Raw genomic sequence first — 22,409 nt, 5'->3', positions numbered from 1 at the left:
GTCGAAGTTGTGCTTCTCCTTGTCCATCCATCTCAACGGATCCGCCGACGCTTCATCGGAGGCTGCACTGAGGATGTTACCAAGCATGGTAATGAAACATCTGCAAAACAACAAACCAGCTCAGCGAGCCAACCAATGGCTGAATAAGGACCCTTAGTGGACATAAACCATCTTTCTGACAAGTGAAGGAATTTACCTGCAGCACCACTATGGCTGAGAGGGTAAATCTGCTTGCAATGCCCCCTGTGGCTGGGGAATCTGCCTGCAATGGCCCCTCCAGCTGGGAGGGGAATCTGCCTGCAACGCCCCCTATAGCTGAGAGGGGAAATCTGCTTGCAATGCCCCCTGTGGCTGGGAGGGGAATCTGCCTTCAATGCCCCCTTTGACTGGGAGGGGAACCTGACTGCAATGCGCCCTGTGATGGAAGTGAATCTGCCTTCAGCATCCCCTATTGCTGGGAGGAGTATCTGCCTGTAATGCCTCCTACGGTAGGCAGGGGAATCTGCCCGAATGAGCCCCAGTGGCTGGAAGGGAACATAAACTTACAGCACCCCCCTGTGGCTTGGAGGGAATTTGACTTCAGTGTGCCCTAAGGCTGGGAGGAGTATTATTTTGTAGCGTCCCCTGTGGCTCGGATGGGAATTGGCCTGCAGCGCCCTCTAGCGGCTGGGAGGTTTCACTAACCACTTCTTCTGGGCACATGTTGCCGCGATTTGTGACTGCCGCTGTCTTTGCGACTCGGCAAGATGGCGGACATGTCGGATTTATTTGGGAGCGATGCGGAGAGTGAAGCCGATCAAAAAGGTAACAGTAACCCCGGGGGTGGAGTGGAAACAGGCAGCTTCCTGGGGAGGGGATGTGTTTGAAGAGTTGGGTTTGTAACCATCACCTTTCTCGGATTCAGAACGGAAGGGGTTTATATTGCTTCGGTGATGCTGTCAGGTTCCTGAAGGAGACATATGGAGCTCAGTTTGTTGTCTCTTCGCTGAGGCGGGGGCGGGGGCGGGGGTGGGGGTGGGGGTGGTGTTTGCACCAAGAGTCTGAATCTCAGCAGGAACCTGAGGCTATCAGCCCAGAATCTCCCTCTTGAAGAATTGACTCAACCCGCTCTGATCTCAGTCGCCAACAGAATCAAAACAGCGACTAAAGTTGGTTGTTTTGTCTTTAACTCCTGGTCCAGCTGTTGCCCTTCTCCACTGGATACAAATCTTATTCCCCTCCGGAGGAGGGTTTTGCACGCCACACATCCTGCAAAGAGGGATGACCATCAGCTCTAAAGCTAACACACAACTTGTAATAAAGATCTGTAATGAAGGTAGCCCTGCGTTCATCACACACTTTGAGGAGACAATCTGTCCCATTCTGCAAGCTATTCATTAAATGTGGGCTAATGTGTGTGTTTGGATTGCTCATTCCTGTCACTTTGTAATTTTTTTATGGCAAAATGCTATTGCCACAACCTCCCCCCCCCCCCCCCCCCAACCCAATCAAATAGGTCCAGTTTTCCTATTAAATTGAGAACAGAAGAACTCAGACAATTTAAATGTTACATGGGTGCAGCTGCCAATTTGTTGTGGTGCTGGGCTGACTATCTAGAGACCATGTTTTCAAATCCTACTTAATTGAGCTTTTTGAAGAAGTGGCAAAGAAAATCCGTGAGGGCAGAGCAGTGGACGTGATCTACATGGACTTCAGTAAGGCGTTCAACAAAGTTCCTCATGGTAGACTGATTAGCAAGGTTAGACTGCACGGAATGCAAGGAGAACTAGCCATTTGGATACAGAACTGGCTCAAAGATAGAAGACAGAGGGTGGTGGTGGCAGGTTGCTTTTCAGAGGCCTGTGACCAGCAGTGTGCCACAAGGATCAGTGCTGGATATGCTGCTTTTCATCATTTATATAAATGATTTGGATGTGAATATAGGAGGTATGGTTAGTAAGTTTGCAGATGACACCAAAATTGGAGTGTAGTGGTCAGCAAAGAAGGTTATCTCACAGTACAATGGGATCTTGATCAGATGGGCCAGTGGTCCAAGGAGTGGCAGATGGAGTTTAAGTTAGATAAGTGTGAAGTGCTGCATTTTGGAAAGGCATATCAGGGCAGGACTTACATACTTAATGGGAAGGCCCTGGGGAGTGTTGCTGAACAAAGAGACCTAGGAGTGCAGGTTCTTGTTCCTTGAAATTAGAGTTGCAGGTAGACAGAATAGTGAAGAAGGTATTTGGTATGCTTGCCTTTATTGGTCAGTGCATTGAGTATAGGAGTTGGGATGTCATGTTGCGGCTGTACAGGACATTGGTTAGGCCACTATTGGAATACTGCACTCAATTCTGGTCTCCCTACTACAGGAAAGATATTGTTAAACTTGAAAGGGTATTGAAGAGATGTTGCCATGGTTGGAGGGGTTGAGCTGTAGGGAGAGGTTGAATAGGCTGGGGCTATTTATCCTGGAGCATTCAAGGCTGAAGGGTGACCTTGTAGAGGTTTATAAAACCATGAGGGTTATGGATAGGGTGAATAGGGGAATCTAAAACTACAGGGTATAAGTTTAAAGTGAGAGGGGAAAGATTTAAAAGGTACCTATGGTGCAATTTTTTCATGCAGAGAGTGGTGCGTGCGTGGAATGAACTGCCAGAGGAAGTGGTGGAGGCTGGTACAATTACAACATTTACAAGGCATTTGGATGGGTTTATGAATAAGAAGGATTTAGAGGGACATGGGGTAAATGCTAGTAAACGGAACTAGATTAATTTAGGATATCTGGTCAGCAAGGATGAGTTGGATTGAAGGGTCTATTTCTATGCTGTATATCTCTACGACTCTACTGTGATTACAAAATTGAATTTAACTAATTTGATTATTTGCAAGCCGGTACCAGGAAAACGTGCCACAAATGCTGCTGTTTTGGAAAAATCCAACAGTTCACTGATATTTTCCAGGGGAGGGTATTGTCTTGTGTATGAATTCAACTATATGATTGATGTTTAAGGCTAATAGGAGGGTATTGTGGCACAGTGGTAATGTTTGCCTCTGAGCCAGGAGGCCTGGTTTCAAGGGATAATTTTCTTGGGAATCCACGGATACTTGTTTTTGTGTCAGCAGCCTCATTGGAGAATGTTTCTTGCCTTGTTTCAACATTCTTTATTGTCATGGTTGAATCAGTTGGTGTGTGTATTTAACTTTTTTTTTACTATTAAATTAGTGTGGTCCAGCTCTTCTGAGTTGGAAAATGAACATTGTCCCATTGCTGGTTGAGGATAAATGAATGGATATTCGGGAATTAGTTTTGCTGTATCTACTAACAAGGTACCTGTGGGGAAGGGGTAGTGCTGAAAATAATTCAGCCTATCTATTTTAATCTCATATATTTACCACAGTTGGGGCACAATTTCTTTCTCAACAAAAATGGAAGCTGCTGGAAAAGCTCAGCAGGTCTGGCAGTACCTGTGATGAAAAAGCACAGAGTTAATGTTTTCGGTCCGGTGAACCTTCCTCAGAACTTTTGTTCCTGATTCACAGCATCCGCAGTTCTTTCGGTTTTTATTCACAATCTCTTTATGTTGAGGATGTGCAAGGACTTTGTGTGTTTTATGAAATTTTTGGCTTGCACAATGGTGGAAATGTTTGTCATTCTTTTATGATGCTTCTCCATATGTGTTGAGACTGTATTGTTTGTGATTTATGCTCCCAGGCTTTAAGAATATATGAAAACAATGACCAGGTCCGGATAGACTGTCCATTTGTTCTACTGCTTCATAGCTTTGCATGTAGTTTTATTCAAATACTAACATATCAACCCCACAACTTTTTTCAATTTGAGTATAGGACAGGGATGGAGACATAACTAGATTCATCAGATTGATTTGTTTGTTCTACAGATTTTGACTCTGGATCTGGATCTGGCTCTGAGTCAGAGCAGGAACAAGCAGCATCAGAAAGCAATCCTTCAGGAAGTGAGAGCGAAAGGGACGATGGGAATGATGATGAAGATCGGAGAGAGAATGCAAAACCCAGCAATAAAGAGTTATTTGGAGAGGACAGTGAGGATGAAGAGCACTCAAGACACAGTGGGAGCGATGACAGATCTGATAACCAGTCCGTCATTTCAGGGCACTCTGATCAAGATGACGTCCAACGTTCAGAGACAGAGCAACAAAGTGGCTCTGAAGAACAACAGTTTGACAATGATGATGACGACAATCGTTCTGATGCGGGCAGCATGCATTCTGATGCAGGCAGTGTGGGTTCTGATGCTGGCAGCGCACAATCTGACGCTGGCAGTGTGCACTCTGACGCCCCAAGTGCACACTCTGATGCAGGTAGTTCCTGTTCTGATGCTGGCAGCGTCCATTCAGATGCTGGTAGTGTGCAATCTGATGGCAGCAGTGCACGATCCCAGTCTGAAGCGGGCGTCATCCACTCAGATGCTGGCAGCGCCCATTCCCGGTCTGACGTTGCCAGTAATCATTCCCACTCCGATGCTGCCAGCATCCAATCGGATGCTGAGCTTTCTGGAAAGGAAGTGCATTCTGAGAATGAGAAATGGGAGAGAGAGTCCAGAAGTGACCAATCAGATGAAGAGGAAAAATTGCACCATTCAGATGAGGAACAGCACCCTTCAGATGATGAGCAGGAACATAAATCAGGTAAAATTAGCTGGCGTTAATCAAGAATGAACTTGATGTGTTTCTGGCCTGAGTAGCTCAGGCATTTATTGGGCAAATTTGTTGAACCATCAGTACAGCCTGACTTTTCAGTGAGAGCTCTCTGAGTTGTGTTGGTTAGGCATATTGTCAGTCACAAACAGAAGCAATAGTTTTGTTGTATGCTGCTTTCCACTTTCCCACTTACGTAAAAGAAGATTTGAGTCTTCCTAGGTTGTAGCCAAAACCAAGAATATTGTTTCATTACTCCGATTTGTAGTAACTGTGTGGTCTCAGAAAAATGGAGTTTATTTTCCTTTCTACCTTTTTAAGATATAATAATACAGGTTTAATGCCATTCGACTTGTCATTCTAAATGTATCCATCAAAGATTACTGAGGATAAGTGAAATCAGTAACCTGCATGTGGAAGTCCAAGAACCCGTACTTGTGTTTAAAGGGAATAGTGGTAATTACACTGAATGAACAATTTTAATGCTCTGGGGACACAGGTTCTGATCAACCATGGTGGCTGGCATTCTTAAATTCAATTAATTAATTAAAAGCCAGACTCCATAACGGTGACCACGAAACCATTGTCAATCGTTCTTTTTAAAAAAAAAAAAAATCTGGTTTGCTAATGTCCTTTCAGGAAAGAAATCTGATGTCCTTACCTGATCAGGGCTACATGTGACACCAGGTCCATAGTGAGTTGTTGACACTTAAATGGCCTCTGCAATGACCTAGCATGCCATTCAATCACATCAAACCATGAGAGATAGGTATAAAAGGAACAAAACTGAATGGACCATCCAGCATCAACTTGAACACTGGCAGTGACAACATTGCACTCAGCTCTGTTGCCAAGCCACACAACATCCAGACTTGGAAATAATTCAACCACTGTTGCTGGGTCAAAATTCTGGAACTCCCTTCGTAGTAGGGGTGTGAGTGTATCTATACCACTACCTCCTCAAGAGCAGTTAGGGATGAGCATTAAATACTGATCCAGCCAGTGATGATTGCATCACATGAAAGAATTAAAAAGAGATAATATCAATTTATTTAGAACCTGCCTAATGGAAGAATTCAGTATTGTAATCAATTTTTAATATTTCAAGTTAGTGAAATATGATTTATTTTCAAAAACGTTCACATTTTGGAAGAATCTCTCCCTGAACGTGATGGTGAGCGGTCCTGCTCTTGTTATCGCTTCTACATTGAACTTCCATGACAATGTGAGGAAGGTGAGCATCAATATCAATAAGTTTCTAAATCAAATGCTTGTTTTTTTAATATTGTGTTGAATTCCCATTTCAGTTTCTGCAAGAGGCAGTGACAGTGAAGACGATGTAGTTAGACAAAAGCCAAAGAAAGTAATTGCTTCAGATTCTGATTCTGACAGTGATGTAAAAGATAAAGGTAATGTTTTGTTTTAAAGATAATGTTCACAAATGGCCTGTACTTTAAGAACTAACCAATACTTATATACTGGTATTATGAGCTATACTTCATTGTACAACCTTTTAAATATATTGATGTTCAACTGTACTGCAGATAAAATAGAAGGAGATGATCTCTTTGGGGGTGCAGATGATATTTCGTCCGACAGTGAAGGTGAAAAGCCTCCCACTCCAGGCCAACCGATTGTAAGTATTTGTTAAACATTTCTAGTAAGTCTGGTTTTCCATCACAGCCACTAATTCAGAAACTAGAGAACTTTAAGTTGAATTTCCTCAAACTTAATTTGAATACTTTTCAAATTTTGAGTTTTAAAGTTAAACTAAGCTGCGTTGAAATCACATATTGAATCATGCAGAATATACAGCACAGAAATAGGCTATTTATTCAGTCTAATCAATACAGCCAGTACTGTGCTCTGCTCAGATTTCCTCACATCCTTCCTTACCTAAATCTAACATACAGCTCTATATTGCCTTCTCCTACATAAACGTATCTTGCTTTTCCTGAAATGCATCAACACTATTCATCTCAGCTACTGTCTATGGTAGCAAGCTTCACATTCCCTGCACTCCAGAGTAAAGACCTTTCCTCTGAATTTCCAAATTGATTTCTTGGCGGCTATCTCATAATAATGGTCTCTGGTTTCACATTTCTCTGCAAGCGGAAACATTCTATGCCTACATTGATTAAAACCTTCCATAACTTTAAAATGAAATGAAAAACTACATCGAAGGAATTGGGGAATTGCATGAAAAGGAAAATAAGCAAGATATTAGTAGGCTAGATTATTTATACAGGAATTAATAGATTTCATTCCCAAAAGGACAACAGTAAACCAGGTGGATTTCATGGCCACTGTCCCTGATATTATATTTTTTCCAACAAATAACTAAATTTAAATTGCTTAGTGCAAAACGAACTCATTCCTCTGGATCGTTAGCCCAGATTTATGGATTACTAGTCCAGTAATATAACGCAGTGCTACTCTACCTTTATTAACATCCCGTGGGCTGTGACATAAATGCTCCTTCAATAGCCATGACTACTTTCATCCCAGACGATAGGATAAGGCTGTCCCTTACGGCATCAGATATTTATGGGGTTCCAGAAAGACTTAAGTAATATGGGGTTGGGCTACCCACATACCACAGGTAAGATTATTTGGCTGAACATCTGCCCAGAATTTCTGGCCTCCCCTTGCCTGGACTTAATGGAATGGAGTTTAAGACCTGCATTCTTCTGACTTGGGGCAACAGCATTGCCACTAAACTAACGGTGCGATAACTGTTTTGTTTGCTTCTATTTCTACCGCTTAATGATTTACTTTTTGTTTTAGGATGAGTACGGTATGGATCAGGAACATCAAGAAGAAGAACCAATCCCAGAAACACGGATAGAAGTAGAGATTCCAAAAGTGAACACCGATTTAGGAAATGACTTGTATTTTGTTAAACTACCTAACTTTCTTAGTGTGGAGCCCAGGTACTTCAGACCCTTATGTTGACACCTTCTTGAATATTATATGAATGTACGGGCCAGTTAGCTCACCTTGATTAATTCACAGCAGAGATACAAAGAACTGTTTGCCCCCCTCTCAATTCAGTTCATAGTTCCTCCTGACTCAACAGTTCAGTTGTGTACTGTTCTGCAATTGCTTTTCATAGGGATGATGGCCAGAGACTCGAATTAGGTGATAAGAAAGGAAAGATTCAAATCTGATGACACAAAGAAAGGTATTGTTGTATGAAAACTATAAAAAGCTATTAGTCATTAGGTGAATGGGCAATGGCTCTGACTTGCATTCTACTGATTTGGCTATTGAGTCAGGACGTTCAGGAGTGTTTTTCCTCCACTACTGTATTCAGAAATCTATTCAACATGTTGTGTAACAAAGGACTTGTTGACATAAAGTTAGCTTGTGTCTTACTTACCTCCTTTTAAGTGCAAAATTCCAAATATCTTCGCCTCCACTTTCTTTACTTGGTCCTTTGATGCTTTGGATTGGTCTTTCAGCTCTTCTTACAATTTGGCTCCAGGGCTTGAATATTTCTCTGACAGCTTTGCTGGCAAAAGTGGGCACAAAACACATGAAATGCTGTAACATAGTCCATAAGAGCAGGGTTTGGCCAGTTAGCCCCTCAAGTCCCTCTTGTGCCATTCATTGAGATCATGGCCAATCTTCCCCCTGTCTTCTTATATCAGATTTGCCCATATCCCTTAATACTTTGATCATGTTTTGCTAACCTAATCTTAGATTTTAATAAACAGTTGATCTAGCATTAGTTGTCATTTGCAGAAGAGAATTTTAATCTTATACTACTCTTTTATATGTAGAAATGTTTTTTAGTTTCTCTCCTGAAATGTATTTTTTAATAACAAGGCTACCTAGTCCTAGACATGCCCCCAGCCATAGAAATATATACACACTGCTCCCCTTAATAACTTGAAAATTTTGATCCGATCACCTTTTAATCTTTTTACTTTCAGGTAATAAACCCTAATTTTTATAGTCTCTTCTTGTTAATCAGGTTAACTTAGTACAGATGTCCTTGTAAAAAAAACTATGCTGCATTCCTTTCTAGGCCAAGATATCCTTCCTCTGGTGAGGCGCCCAGACCTGCTCATAGTACTCTAGATGTGGTCTCACCAGGGATTCGTATAGCAGTGACATAACTTATACCTCATTGATTATTTTAGTACCTGTTCATACATTTTAATTCTGCATACATAAGCCTTTCAAGTCTTTTTGGTCTTCCAGTACTCCCTAGTTTTCAGCATTTAGAAAGTACACTGTAAGTGGATAATCTCACTTTTGCCCACATTAAAACCCATTGCCCATTCACCTAATGACTAATAGCTTTTTATAGTTTTCATACAACACTACCTTTCTTTGTGTCATCAGATTTGAATCCTTCCTTTCTTATCACCCAATTCGAATCTCTGGCCATCATCCCTGTGTAAAGCAATTGCAGAACAGTACACAATGCGGTCCTACTTGCTCTGACTTGCATTCTGCTGATTTGGCTGTTGAGTCAGGAGGTTAAACTCCCACTCCAAAGAATTGAGTGTGTAATCAAGACCCTTTAAAGTTTAAAGTCCTAGTTTTGGGCCCACTTTTCTCTCTTCAGACTGAAGATAAAATTCACTCATACTATGGTTGCTGCTACCTTACAGGCACCTTCACTTCAATAATTAATTAATCCTTGTGTCAAGGATAGGTATATCCTTGCTGAGACAAGTAAACTATAAGATCAAACATTTCCCTTGTTAAATTACTTTGATTAATGGAAGGTATACTTTGGTCATTTTTTAAAAAAAATGCAAATACCACAAAACTGTTTGTGTGATAAATGTTAAAACTTAGTTCTGGACTTGTTGACTAGCTATCAAACTATTTATGTTTTGGTTTTGCAGTGCTATCTAACAGTTAGTTGAAATCAGCTCTTTTCTACATCATTACCTGGAGTAGGCAGTCTAGCTTGGTGGTTTTATGACATCCCCTCTAAATTTCTATCGAATACACCAGGAGTATTTGATATATTCATAGTCATCTTGCTTGAGCAAATACTAAAGTAACCATGGCCATTTGTAGTCAGTTTTCAAATTATAACCTTTTTGTATGAGCTTAGACCATTCGATCCCCAGTACTATGAAGATGAATTTGAAGATGAGGAAATGTTGGATGAAGAAGGGAGAACAAGACTTAAACTAAAGGTAATACTTACTCCATTGGAAAACTATTAAATTCAACTGAGAACTAAGATTTTGTTGCATTTCTTTTGTTTTGAAGGATGGCAGAAGTTGCGATTATGCTTTGTCATCAAGGTAGTGTCATAGACATCGACATCTTCAAAGTGAACTTTTATTTTCTTGTCTTAGGTTGAAAACACAATTCGCTGGCGAGTACGCAAAGATGAAGATGGAAATGAAACTCGCGAAAGTAATGCTCGAATAGTAAAATGGTCAGATGGAAGGTTGGTAATGTCCATTATAAATACAGAATGAAATATGAATGACCAAGGAGCTGAAAGACAATTTTCTAACGCATTCTAAATTTTAATGTGTTCTGATTTCTCATGAGGATCCTGATTTACGTTTGCTTATAATTTGTTGCACATCTATGAGAAATCACCAGTACTGATTGCCATGACCCTAGTGATGTAGAAGGAATGCTAGATTTCTTCAAAGTAAAACTAAATGGTGCTTTCATATCTATATATAATAATCTGTCTGTGATAAAGAATGGGTGACAGATAAATATTTTGATTGTTCTGCTGTTGCCACTGTGTCTACCATCAGTAGGGACAATTACAAAAATAATGCACTTATAGAAATGTGTGAACATGATGGAGCATGAATACTGCGTCCACCAGATATACGTGCTTGCTTTTGACAGCCCCAGTTTATGCTGCCCTTTTTCAGAGCTCTGAAATCCTGTGGATTCAATATAAATACTTATAAGCATGTACAGAATTCTGCTCTTCATCTAACGCAAGTTTTAAAGTGAAGAAACAGACATTGAGATAAAAGACAATTCCAGCAAATCAAACTAAGTTGTGTTAAAGATCATCAGGGCTTTTTATATTCAATTATATGTAAGGATTTGGCTTTACTTTAGTTGCAGATATATACTACCTTGTGTGTTGATTCTGAAACTGCCTCACGTAACTATTAAACATAAATCCTTTACTAAATTTGACAAAGTACAAAGCAATTTTTAAGGTTATCTTTAAGCAGCAATATTATTATGCAAATTGAACTACTTTTCAGTTACCATGAACTTCAAGGGGGAGGCAATGGCCTTGTGGTATTATCGCTGGACTGTTAATCCAGAGACCCAGATAACATCCTAGGGACCTGGGTTCAAATCCCACCAGGACAGATGGTGGAATTTGAATTCAACAAAATGTCTGGAATTAAGAATCTAATGATGATCGTGAATCCATTGTCAATTGTTGGAAAAGCCCATCTGGTTCACTGATGTCCTTTAGGGGAGGAAACTGCCATCCTTACTTGCTCATCCTTACCTGCTCTGGCCTACATGTGACTGCAGACTCACAGCAACGTGGTTGACTCTGAACTGCCCTCTGGGCAATTAGGGATGGGCTATAAATGCTGCTTGGTCAGTGACATCCTCTCCCATGAATGAATAAATAAAAATAAATAAATTTTTGGGTCCTGACAGACTGCTTTGTGGGTGTATTCTTCTCACGTAAGGATTTTGACACAAAAGCAACATTGCTGTCTGGACATCATCATATATTCCTAACTGAATTTATAATTAACGAGTTCCACCATTATAGAGATCATGATAGATCTGAATCTCTAGCTTCCACCAGCTTCCCATGGTTTTTTTATGCTTAATATGCAAGTATTTATTAATCTCCAATTTAAAAGTACTAATTGAGCTGACGTTGACTGTTTGTTATGGGAGAGAGTTCCATAATTCTACCACCTTGTGCATTCCTTGGGGGAAGGCAATTCCAAAATATTATTGCTAAGTGTAACTTGTCATTCAGCCAGTTGAATCACAGAAATGTTGTACTATACATTGGAGTTTTGGGGGAGTTGGAAGAGGAGCTGGGGATGACGAGAAATTCCCAACAAAATTTCCTTTTTGGAGAATGCACTTGGAGATTGCAGGCAGCTATGTCAAATGGAATTCAGCTCATTCAGCCACACTGAATGCTAGTGTTTATTACAGAGTAGTATTGATGGCTCACTTGCTCCTTGTCTTGGCTGTGTAATGATGTGCAGTGTGCCAGAACTAGTTGAAAGGTGGTACAGAAACAACTGTATTGTGAAACACCAGCAAGATCTTTGTTATTGTTTTGTTGAACCTGAATTACATAGGTATCTGACATAGGCAGGTTTTTAAAACAAGTTGGTTCAAGGTTATTAGGAGCCGTGACATAGTGTAAATAAGTAGTTTACCTTAATTGCCTGAATAAATTTCTTGAAATCATAATTGTCTCTGTAAAGAATTCTTGTGATAAATTTCAATGACCTGTGAATTTCTGAGTTTCATTTAAAAACACAGAAGTCAACATGTTTGTGCATTTGACATTCAAATAATGATTTCTCTTATTATTATAGTATGTCCTTGCATCTTGGAAATGAAGTTTTTGATGTCTACAAGGCTCCACTTCAAGGGGATCATAACCATCTATTTATTCGGCAGGGAACTGGTTTGCAAGGTCAGGCAGTCTTCAAAACCAAGCTTACTTTCAGGTATGTCAAACACTCAGGAATTGAAAATACAAGTGTGATGTCTAACAAACTGTAGTGAAAACGTGTAACACACCATGGCTTTCTCAAAAGGATGCTTATCTTTGGTGAAAACATTTATGTAAACTTATCTTTGAAAAAAAAATGCTACTCTCGTAATGGAAGCAGTTTTATGGAAATGGCCTTAAAAGCTGTCTGTTCTAGTTCTCGAATCTAAGCCGGTTCAATGCCAATCTTGCTTTTTACGGTAAACTGTGCAAATTTGATAAAGCAAATGTTTCCTTCATCAGGCCAATTAAAAAGATTAAGTCAGCGTTTTTGTTTGTTATCAAAAGCAGTGGCATTTCTGTAATATCACAAAAATTGTGACATTAGTTATGAGCCACATTTCAAGTTTGGAGGAGTTGCTGAAGCTCTTCTGTACTTGCTCAAGTGCCTTCTGTTGGCATGTGAACTTAGACTGGTACTGGCAGGTTCTTGGACTGACCACTGAATCCTAGGCTGATACTTTTCATGCCTGGTAGTAAGGTGGATAGTCAGAGCCTTCTTCCCAGGGCGGAAATGTCAAATACCAGGGGGCATAGGTTTAACAGGGGGAATGTTTAAAGGAGATGTGCAAAGCAAGTTTTTTTACACAGAGGGTGGTAGGTGCCTGGAACGTGTGCTGCCAGGTGAGGTGACAGAAGCAGAGACGACAGCAACATTTGAGAAGCATTTAGACAGACACATGAACAGCCAGGAAATAGAGGAATATTAATCACATACAGGAACATGGGATTAATTGGAATGACATCATGGTCAGCACAGATATGGTGAGCCTGTTCTACGTTCCAACATACATACACCTTCAAGATGATAGCCAGTGGATTATATTTCGGAGTAAATGATTATTTTCTCTCCCTGAAGCCAACTGTGATGCTGTAATTCTATCATATCATAACCCAGTAGCTCTCTGAGTTTGCATCATGTTGCATGACATATTTATTCTGAAGACTACAAAACAAATGTATTAATTTTTATGGTAAGTATGTCCTTTATTATAAAAAGGTTAGGACTAAACCATCTTTATCCCAATGTATCACAGGCCTCATTCCACGGACAGTGCTACCCACAGGAAGATGACCCTGTCTCTTGCAGATCGGTGTTCAAAAACACAAAAGATTCGAATCCTTCCCATGGCTGGTAGAGATCCTGAATCCCAACGTTCTGAAATGATAAAGGTAGACAAATCTTCCTGAGCACTCATGGAAGATATTGAAATGGAGGTACACTGTCTTAAAAGTATTTACGTATATGGAACACGTGGAAAAATATGAAAGAAATGACAGGGAAGGAGAACTCAGGAGAGGTTATTAAAGTCTCCAGCACAGACACAAGTAGGACAGAGTGTTTGGAAAGGGCTAGCAATCAAACACTGGAAAAACTAACGAAAATGAGAAGAGGGAGGGTTAATACAGGACTGAAGGTGTTATATCTGAATGCACGCAGTATAAGGAATAAGGTAAATGAGCTGGTGGCGCAGATCGAAACTAGCAGGTATGATGTGGCATGCGTCACGGAGACTTGGCTGCAAGGGGATCAGGATTGGGAACTGAATATCCAAGGATGTACATCCTATTGAAAAGCTAGGCAGGTGGACTGAAGGGGTGGGGTTGCCTTATTAGTGAGAAATGAAATTAAATCAATAGGAAGAAATGAAGTAGAATCAGATGGTGTAGAATCTGTGTGGGTAGAATTGAGGAACTGCAAAGGTAAAAAAACCATAGTTGGAGTTGTGTACAGGCCTCCAAACAATAGTCAGGAGCTGGGGCGCAAGATACACCAGGAGATAGAAAAGGTGTGTGAGAATGGCAAAGTCACAATGACCATGGGGAGTTTCAATATGCAGGTGGACTAGAAAAATCATGTTGGTAGTAGATTGCAAGAAACGGACTTTGTGGAATGTCTACGAGATGGCTTTTTGGAGCAGGTCGTGGTGGACCCCACAAGGGAACAGGCAATACTGGATTTAGTGTTGTACAATGAGGCAGACTTGATAAGGGAGCTAAAGGTAAAGGAACCCTTAGGAGGCAGTGATCATAAGATGATAGAATTTACTCTGCAATTTGAGAGGGAGAAGATAGAATCAGAGGTAACGGTATTACAGCTCAATAAAGGTGACTACAGAGGTATGAGGGAGGAGCTGGGCAGAATTGACTGGAAGAGGAGCCTAGCAGGAAAGACAGTGGAACAGCAATGGCAGGAGTTTCTGCAAGTAATTCAGGCGATGCCGCAAAAATTCATCCCTAGGAGAAAGAAGCATGGTACAGGAATGATGAGACAACCATGGCTGACTAAGGAAGTCCATGTTAGCATAAAAGCAAAAGAGAAAGCATATAATGTGGCGAAGGGCAGTGGAAACCAGAGGACTGGGAAGCTTACAAAGACCAACGAGAGGGCAACAAAAAAAGAAATAAAGAGGGAGAAGATTAAGTATGAGGGTAAGCTCGCCAGTAATATAATGAAGACTGTAAGAGTTTCTTTAGATATATAAAGGGCAAAAGTGGACATTGGACCACTGGAAAATGACAGTGGAGAGATAGTGGGGAACAAGGAAATGGCTGAGGAACTGAATAATTACTTTGCATCAGTCTTCACGGTGGAAGACACAAGTAATCTCCCAAAACTTCAAGAGAGTTTAGGGGCAGAGCTGAGTATGGTGGCCATCACCAAGGAAAAGGTGCTAGTAAAACTGTTTGGCCTGAAGGTGGATAAATCACTTGGACCAGATGGACAACACCCCAGAGTTCTAAAGGAGATAGCTGAAGAGATAGTGGAAGTGTTAGTGGTGAGCTTTCAGAAATCACTAGAGTCAGGGAGGATCCCAGAGGACTGGAATAGCGCTAACGTGACACCCCTGTTTAAAAAGGGAGTAAGGCAAAAGATGGAAAATTACCGGCCAATTAGCCTAACCTCGGTCGTAGGTAAGATTTTGGAGTCCATTTGTAAAGGATGAGATTTCTGAATATTTGGAAGTGTATGGTAAAGTAGGACAAAGTCAGCATGGTTTCATCAAAGGGAGGTCATTGCCTGACAAATCTGCTAGAATTCTTTGAGGAAGTAATGAACAGGGTAGACCAAGGAGAGCCAATGGATGTTATCGACTTGGACTTCAAGCAGGCCTTTGACAAGGTGCTGCACAGGAGGCTGCTGAGTAAGATAAGGACCCACGGTGTTAGAGGCAAGGTGCTAACATAGATAGAAGATTGGCTGTCTGGCAGAAAGCAGAGAGTGGGGTTAACAGGGTGTTTCTCAGGATGGCAGCCAGTGACAAGTGGTGTTCCGCAAGGGTCAGTGTTGGGACCACAACTTTTCACTTTATACATTTAATTATCTAGATGAAGGAACTCTGGGCATTCTGGCTAAGTTTGCAGACGATACAAAGATAGGTGGAGGCACAGGTAGTATTGAGGAGATGGGGAGGCTGCAGAAGGATTTGGACAGGTTAGGAGAGTAGGCAAAGAAGTGGCAGATGGAGTACAACGTGGGAAAGTGTGAGGTCATGCACTTTGGTAAGAAGAATAAAAGCATGGACTATTTTCTAAATGGGGAGAAAATTCAGAAGTCTGAAGTGCAAAGAGACTTGTGAGTTCTAGTCCAGGATTCTCTCAAGGTAAACTTGCAGGTTGAGTCAGTAGTCAGGAAGGTAAATGCAATGTTGGCATTTATTTTGAGAGGACTTGAATATAAAAGCAGGGATATACTCCTGAGGCTTTATAAGGCTCTCGTCAGGCCACATTTGGAGTATTTTGTGCAGTTTTGGGCCCCATATCTCGGGAAGGATGCACTGGCCCTCGAGTGGATTCGGAGGAGGTTCACGAGAATGGTCCCAGGAATGGAAAACTTAACATATGAGGAACGTTTGAGGACTCTGGAACTGTTCTCATTGGAGTTTAGAAGGATGACGGGGGGCACCTAATTGAAACTTACAGAATACTGAATGGCCTGGACAGAGTGGATGTTGGGAAGATGCTTCCATTGGTAGAAGAGACTAGGACCTGAGGGCACAGCCTTAGAGTAAAGGAAAGACCTTTTAGAATGGAGATAAGGAGAAACTTATTCAACCAGAGAGTGGTGAATCTATAGAATTCACTGCCACAGAAGGCTGTGGAGGCCGGGTCATTGAGTACATTTGAGACTGAGATAGATAGGTTCTTGATTATCAAGAGGATCAAGGGTTACTGGGAGAAAGTGGGAGAATGGAGTTGAGGAACTTATCAGCCATGATTGAATGGCGGAGCAGACCCTATGGGCCGAATGGCCTAATTTCTGCTCCTATGTCCTATGGTCTTATAACACACAGTTTGTTATCAATGGAGTGAATTTCTACATGTGCATTTGTGACTACTCAGAATCACTTTGAAGTGTCATAGAAACGTAAAGGCAGATTTTGATTTTGACAGAAAGAGGAGGAGCGCCTAAAGGCTTCTATCCGAAGAGAGTCTCAGCAGCGCAGAATGAGAGAGAAGCAGAGTCAGAGAGGTCTTAGCTCCTCTTACCTGGAACCTGATCGGTATGATGAGGAGGAAGAAGGTGATGAGACCATCAGCCTTGCAGCCATCAAGAATAAATACAAGGGAGGGGTTAGAGGTAAGGAACAACACTGAAATCTTTCTCACAGAACAATAAAGCATCTTTCAGTTATGAAATTTCTTTCCATAACATCAGTGTGATTCTTTTCTGCTGTGAAGCTAGTAATTTTGTGAATGTTTGTTTTAATTCTTTCCTTCCAGCTTGTATGAATAGTTATTCAGTGTATCCAATTATAATTGTAGATTATGCAAATTCCAACTTAGTTTGAGTCTTGAACCCGCAATTACAAATGTGTAGTAAAAGTAGATTATTTTTAAATACCTTGTAATACTTTCACCTCTTAAGTTAACAAAAGTGTAAAAGTGTAAAAAAAAATTTTGTCAAATGTAGCAGTCAAAAGAAATTGCAGGAACTCATGGCTAATTCAGTTGCATTCACAGGTCAACAATTGTGGGATAAAAGGAAACGTTCAGCTATTTTTAAAGCAGGATTCCTACTCCCACTTTCCATTATTAGCTTATTGAGAGGCTTTTGTTTTGTTTTGGTGTTATAATGGCATTTTGATAAAAATAGCAGCTGAGGCTAGGTAGCTAAATTAAGCCGTGTTGGTGACTTGATGTTGACAATTGACATTCTACTGCTGAAAATCTAAATGTAACAATTCTGATATTTCTGAAAGATTTGCATCATAGTTTCAAATGGGGATGTGGCAATGGGCTGAAGATCAAAATACAGTAATTACCGACGTCTTCTGCCCACGACCAGCACTGTCTGTGATTTTAGGACAAGCCACAATTGAATTCCCATGCCCTATTTAGTTACCTAATGCGATTTTACTTTTCCAGTATCTTGAATGCTCATTACCCAATGAAACAGAGCATCAATCGATGAAGCCAGTAGTTTTTAAAGGGATTGTTGTAGACTGGGCAGAAAATTGATAAAACGAACATATTTCCTGCCATTAATTTTGTGAAGTCAGGAGGAAGCGTGAATGGTCATCCCGCACCTCCCCCCACAAAAAAACCTTCCCATCTGTTGCTGTGTCTGTTTGTCAATGCTGTCGTGGCTCACGGTATTACTGTAATGAGGCATGGCCATGAAAACAGTTCAAACCTCCAATCACATCGTTAGGCAAATATAGCAGACACCATGCACACTGTCATCCTGATAATTTGAATGATAATGATAATGTTTTAATTGAAAATTAATCCATCTCCCACTAAGAATTCTGCTTATACTAGTATAATAATGTCTTACCAAAGAAAATTAAGTGCAGCAAGAACATGATAATTGTGATCATTTTTATCGATACTTCAAAATACAAGTTCTAAGAAACGTGCATGCTGAAATTATGTTGTATATTTCAGGATGTGAGCACTTCATGCATTCATGGTTAGTTTCTTTGTGTACAATTTAACCTGTAGTCTATTAATAATCAGTAGCATAATATTACTATGTCAGTAACTAGATATGTTATTAATGGTAGTGTATTGAATATATCAGATCAGATCACATTTATGTTCCGTTCACATATACACGTTTGATTAATATAGAGTTTGCCCTGCACAGCAAACCTCTAAAACTGTCTTTTAAAAACTTGCAGGATGCAAGTAAGTTCATCATTGATTTAAGTCATGACTACCTTCGTGGACTGCATTGCTAATAAATGCTCTTGGAGAGGTATAGCTGGATGAAATGTGGAGGAGCGTGGAGTAAGCCAGGTCTCAGAAATTGACAAAGAGGAAAAGAAAATAAGAACATATTCAATTATCAGACCAAAAACAGAGAGCTAGGTGTAACATGGTTAGGATGTAGGCTATCAGTTGGTTCGAAAAAGATTTAAGAGCTGGACCTTCCTCAAGGGGGATTGGCTTCAAATAATAGTGGAATGGAATATTTTCTCAGCAAGTGAAAAAGTGAAGTGTCAATTTGAAGTCAGTGTCAGTAAAGACCAATTTGGAAGCAGTGGAGGAAAGAAGTTGTTTGAAGAACCAGATGAAGAGCAATGAATAAGATGTGGGAAGAGTGGAGTTTGGAGCAAAAGTAGTATAGTTTCATTCTGAGGAGGGTATCAAGAGAATCTGGTTTAACTTGCATACATTTATATCTTTCAGAGGAACGTGCTCGGATTTATTCCTCAGACAGTGATGAAGGATCGGATGATGACAAAGCACAGAGACTCCTAAAAGCCAAGAAACTTGATAGTGATGAGGTTTGTACAATAAAATTGTATGTAAAATGCAAATGGAAATATTCAATAATGTGAGAAAGATGATGCCCATCTGTGTGCCACTGATTGATTTTTGTCCTGAAATGTTGACCGAACGTTTGAGGCTAATCGTTATATTTTTTACAAACGAAAACAGAACTTGCTTGAAAAAACTCGGCATATCTGGCAGCATCTGTGGAGAAAAACCAGAATTAACATTTTTGGTCCAGTGACTCTCTCTGATTTCCAGCATCCGCAGTTGTTCTGTTTTTTTTTGTTATATTTTTACATTTAGGGAGTTCACATTTCTGTGAATGTTAAGTAGATGAATTTCTATCAAGTCAAAATGGATAAACTATATGAAAATATGTAAACCCAGTTTTGAAGTTGGTATAGAATGCTTGTGAGAATATATTTTATAATTTTTTATGTATCAATATATACATTGACCATAGATGCCACAAAATGTACTTTATTGGATACTGGGTGTAATCTTACAAGAAAGTTGTCAACATAATTTCAAATTCAGACATGTGTATGAGATTTTATCCCTTTGCTGAAAAAAGGCATTGAATTTTAATAGTCTGTTGGATGTTTACTGACTGGACTGGTGGACCTTTTGGCTGTATTTCAGATAAGTTATGTTTGAAGTTTGTGAATTTCTGGTAGTTCACTATATTATGTGACTTTTACTTGTTTTTTAAAGGCATTTGGTTGTTCACAATTCTATTTTGATTTTGGGGAGAAAAGAAATTGACTTTTTCTTTGTGAACCTGTTTCCTTCTTGCATAATCTGTGAATGTTAGCTTTAGATGAGTGGTTGGTGCAAATTCTCTGCCCTTATAGCCGTAGAACAGAAGCATGAAAGTGGGAAGACAGTGAGAGGGAACCATATGGGCGCACTTGTATAAACCAACAACCTGTAAACATTATAAATTTAGACCCTAAAAGAAGCATCAGTAGAGTATTACGGCTTTAACTTATGCAAAATATTGAACCTGATTTATTCAGGAAGTTGGACTTTTTAAAGTGTATTCTATTAACAGTAATTATTTCAATGGGATTTAAGTTTTTTGTGAAATAGATTCCAAATCTATTTAATAATTTAAAGGAAATTCAAACTCCCTTGCTTGGTAGCTGTCATCATTTGTGTTGTTACACTTCGGAAGGCAGTTGAAACTAGCAGGAACTGCCTAGGTACCACCCAAGTTTCTCAACAACGTCTGTCTTCAGGATTTTCCTCGCAGCCAGTAAACAGCATATGTGCTTGTAACTTAACACATTGGGAAGCTGATAGCAGCAGATCCCAGGTGGAGCTGAAATGTGCAGGCTTAACCCATATTTTCTATTGTGAGAACGCTGTGTGTTCAGCTCCCAACATAAAAAAGCTGTTTTTACCAAACGTTTGGCTCTGGAAATAATTTGTTTGCTGGCTGTTTTCTTGAGGTGATTCACTGATTTGCATCATTAACTCAGAAAATTCTTTGCAAAATCAAGTTTCTGTTTGCTGTACATAAACTTGATGGATATTTATTCTATTGTATTTTCTCTATTCTTATTACTTTCCCTTCTCTCTCTCCACCCTTTCCTCCATTTAGGAAACTGAACATTCTGGAAAGAGAAAAGCAGAGAATGATGATAAAGGTACCAGCAAAAAGGCAAAGAAGTATGTGATTAGTGATGAAGAGGAAGATGATTTGTAAGCTATCCTAAGTGGCTCAGATAGCTTTTATCATCTGACATTTGGTTGTACAGTTATTTTGTAAGTATCTATGTTGTCTGATTTTTGGAAGATTTTGGTAATCATTTGTACCTTGATGGTTGATGTACCAATTTTCAAAAATAAAAGATTTTTTTTTTTTTTAAGTTGGATTTTCAATTGTTTATATTTTAGCTGTTAAAGAATCCATCGTGACAACAGATAGAATCCCTACAGTGTGGAAGCAAGCTATTTGGCCCATCGAATCCACACTGCCCCTCTGAAGAGCATCCCACCTGGATCTACCCCTCTACCCTATCCCTGTCACCCTGCATTTACTATGGCTAATCTGCCTGCACATCCCCGGACACTTTGCGGCAATTTTAGCATGACCAATCCACCTAACCTGTATGTCTTTGGACTGTGGGAGGAAACCCACGCAAAAATCAAGAGTGCTGATGTGAAACAAAATAATGGATTAAGTTTGTTTCCCAGTGCTTTGTAGAAAACCATTTGGAAAGGAATACAAATCCAGACAATGTGGCATTGATTGTAAAAACCAAAAGAACTGCGGATGCTGTAAATCAAGAACAAAAACGCCATTTCAGCCACTTCCGCAAGGTGCCACCACCAGACACATATTCCCCTCCCCTCTCTGTCCACCTTCGGCAGGGACCGTTCCCTCTGGGACACCCTGGTCCACACTTCCTTCACCCCCAACACCTCCCCTACGGCACCGTCCTCTGTAACTGGCGAAGGTGCAACATCTGCCCATTTACCTTCTCCCTCCCCAGTATCCAAGGACCCAAACATACCTTCCAGGTGAAGCAACACTTCACCTGCACTTCCCAGAATCTAGTCTACTGCATTCGCTGCTCACAGTGTGGCCTCCTCTACACTGGGGAAACGAAGTGTAGACTTGGCGACCGCTTCGCAGAACATCTACGTTCTGCTCGCAAAAAAGACCCTAACTACCTGTTGCCTGCCACTTCAATGCACCACCCTGCTCCCTGGCCAACATCTCTGTCTCAGGCTTGCTGCAGTGTTCCAATGAAGCCCAACGCAAGCTGGAGGAACAACACCTCATTTTCCGCTTGGGGACCCTACAGCCCTCCGGACTCAATATTGAGTTCAATAATTTTAGGGCCTAAATTCTCCCATGTCCCAGCCCCCCACCCTGCACACCAGGCCTTGTTACCACATAGCCTGCCATTACACACCCGCTGTTGTTAGTCACTAACAGTCCCCATTAACAACTATTCACCTTCCCAGCCTGATCATTAGCAACTCCTTTGTCTGTCCAACTGTCTTTCTCTCTCTTTGGGCTCTCTCCTATCGTTTACTCCCAATCCCACACACCTCCCTATTTTCTGCATATAAACTGACGTTTTCCCAGCCCCCATCAGTTCTGAGGAAGGGTCACCAGACCTGAAACGTTAATTCTGTTTTCTCCTTCACAGATGCTGCCAGCCATGCTGAGCTTTTCAAGCAACTTTGTTTTTGTAGCATTGATTGTGTTGAACTGAAACTGATCTATGCGTGGTATTAGAGATAGTAGGAACTGCAGATGCTGGAGAATCCGAGACAACAAGGTG

At 40.5% G+C, this 22,409-nt stretch overlaps 1 protein-coding gene across 1 annotated transcript; it reads left to right on the top strand.

Annotated features, from left to right (window-relative positions):
* Positions 1–697: 697 nt before the first annotated feature.
* Positions 698–20,978, top strand: leo1 (LEO1 homolog, Paf1/RNA polymerase II complex component). Its single transcript, XM_020515767.2, has 12 exons — positions 698–804; positions 3,879–4,646; positions 5,963–6,064; positions 6,200–6,291; positions 7,443–7,588; positions 9,736–9,820; positions 9,986–10,080; positions 12,203–12,337; positions 13,419–13,554; positions 16,777–16,963; positions 19,021–19,118; positions 20,714–20,978. Exons 1-12 carry the CDS (start codon positions 747–749, stop codon positions 20,816–20,818), a joined length of 2,007 nt encoding a protein of 668 aa, XP_020371356.2. The 5' UTR covers positions 698–746; the 3' UTR covers positions 20,819–20,978.
* Positions 20,979–22,409: the final 1,431 nt, after the last annotated feature.

The sequence above is a fragment of the Rhincodon typus genome, chromosome 33, assembly GCF_021869965.1.
Source record: "Rhincodon typus isolate 14 chromosome 33, sRhiTyp1.1, whole genome shotgun sequence".
NCBI lineage: Eukaryota > Metazoa > Chordata > Chondrichthyes > Orectolobiformes > Rhincodontidae > Rhincodon > Rhincodon typus.
This window is presented reverse-complemented; position numbering and strand designations above follow the sequence as displayed.

Excerpts from the sequence above, each read along its gene's own strand:
- leo1 (XM_020515767.2), top strand. The coding sequence starts at position 747 with ATGGCGGACATGTCGGATTTATTTGGGAGCGATGCGGAGAGTGAAGCC. Across the intron at positions 4,647-5,962 it reads TGAGCAGGAACATAAATCAG|TTTCTGCAAGAGGCAGTGAC; the intron begins GTAAAATTAGCT and ends TTCCCATTTCAG. Across the intron at positions 6,065-6,199 it reads CAGTGATGTAAAAGATAAAG|ATAAAATAGAAGGAGATGAT; the intron begins GTAATGTTTTGT and ends ACTGTACTGCAG.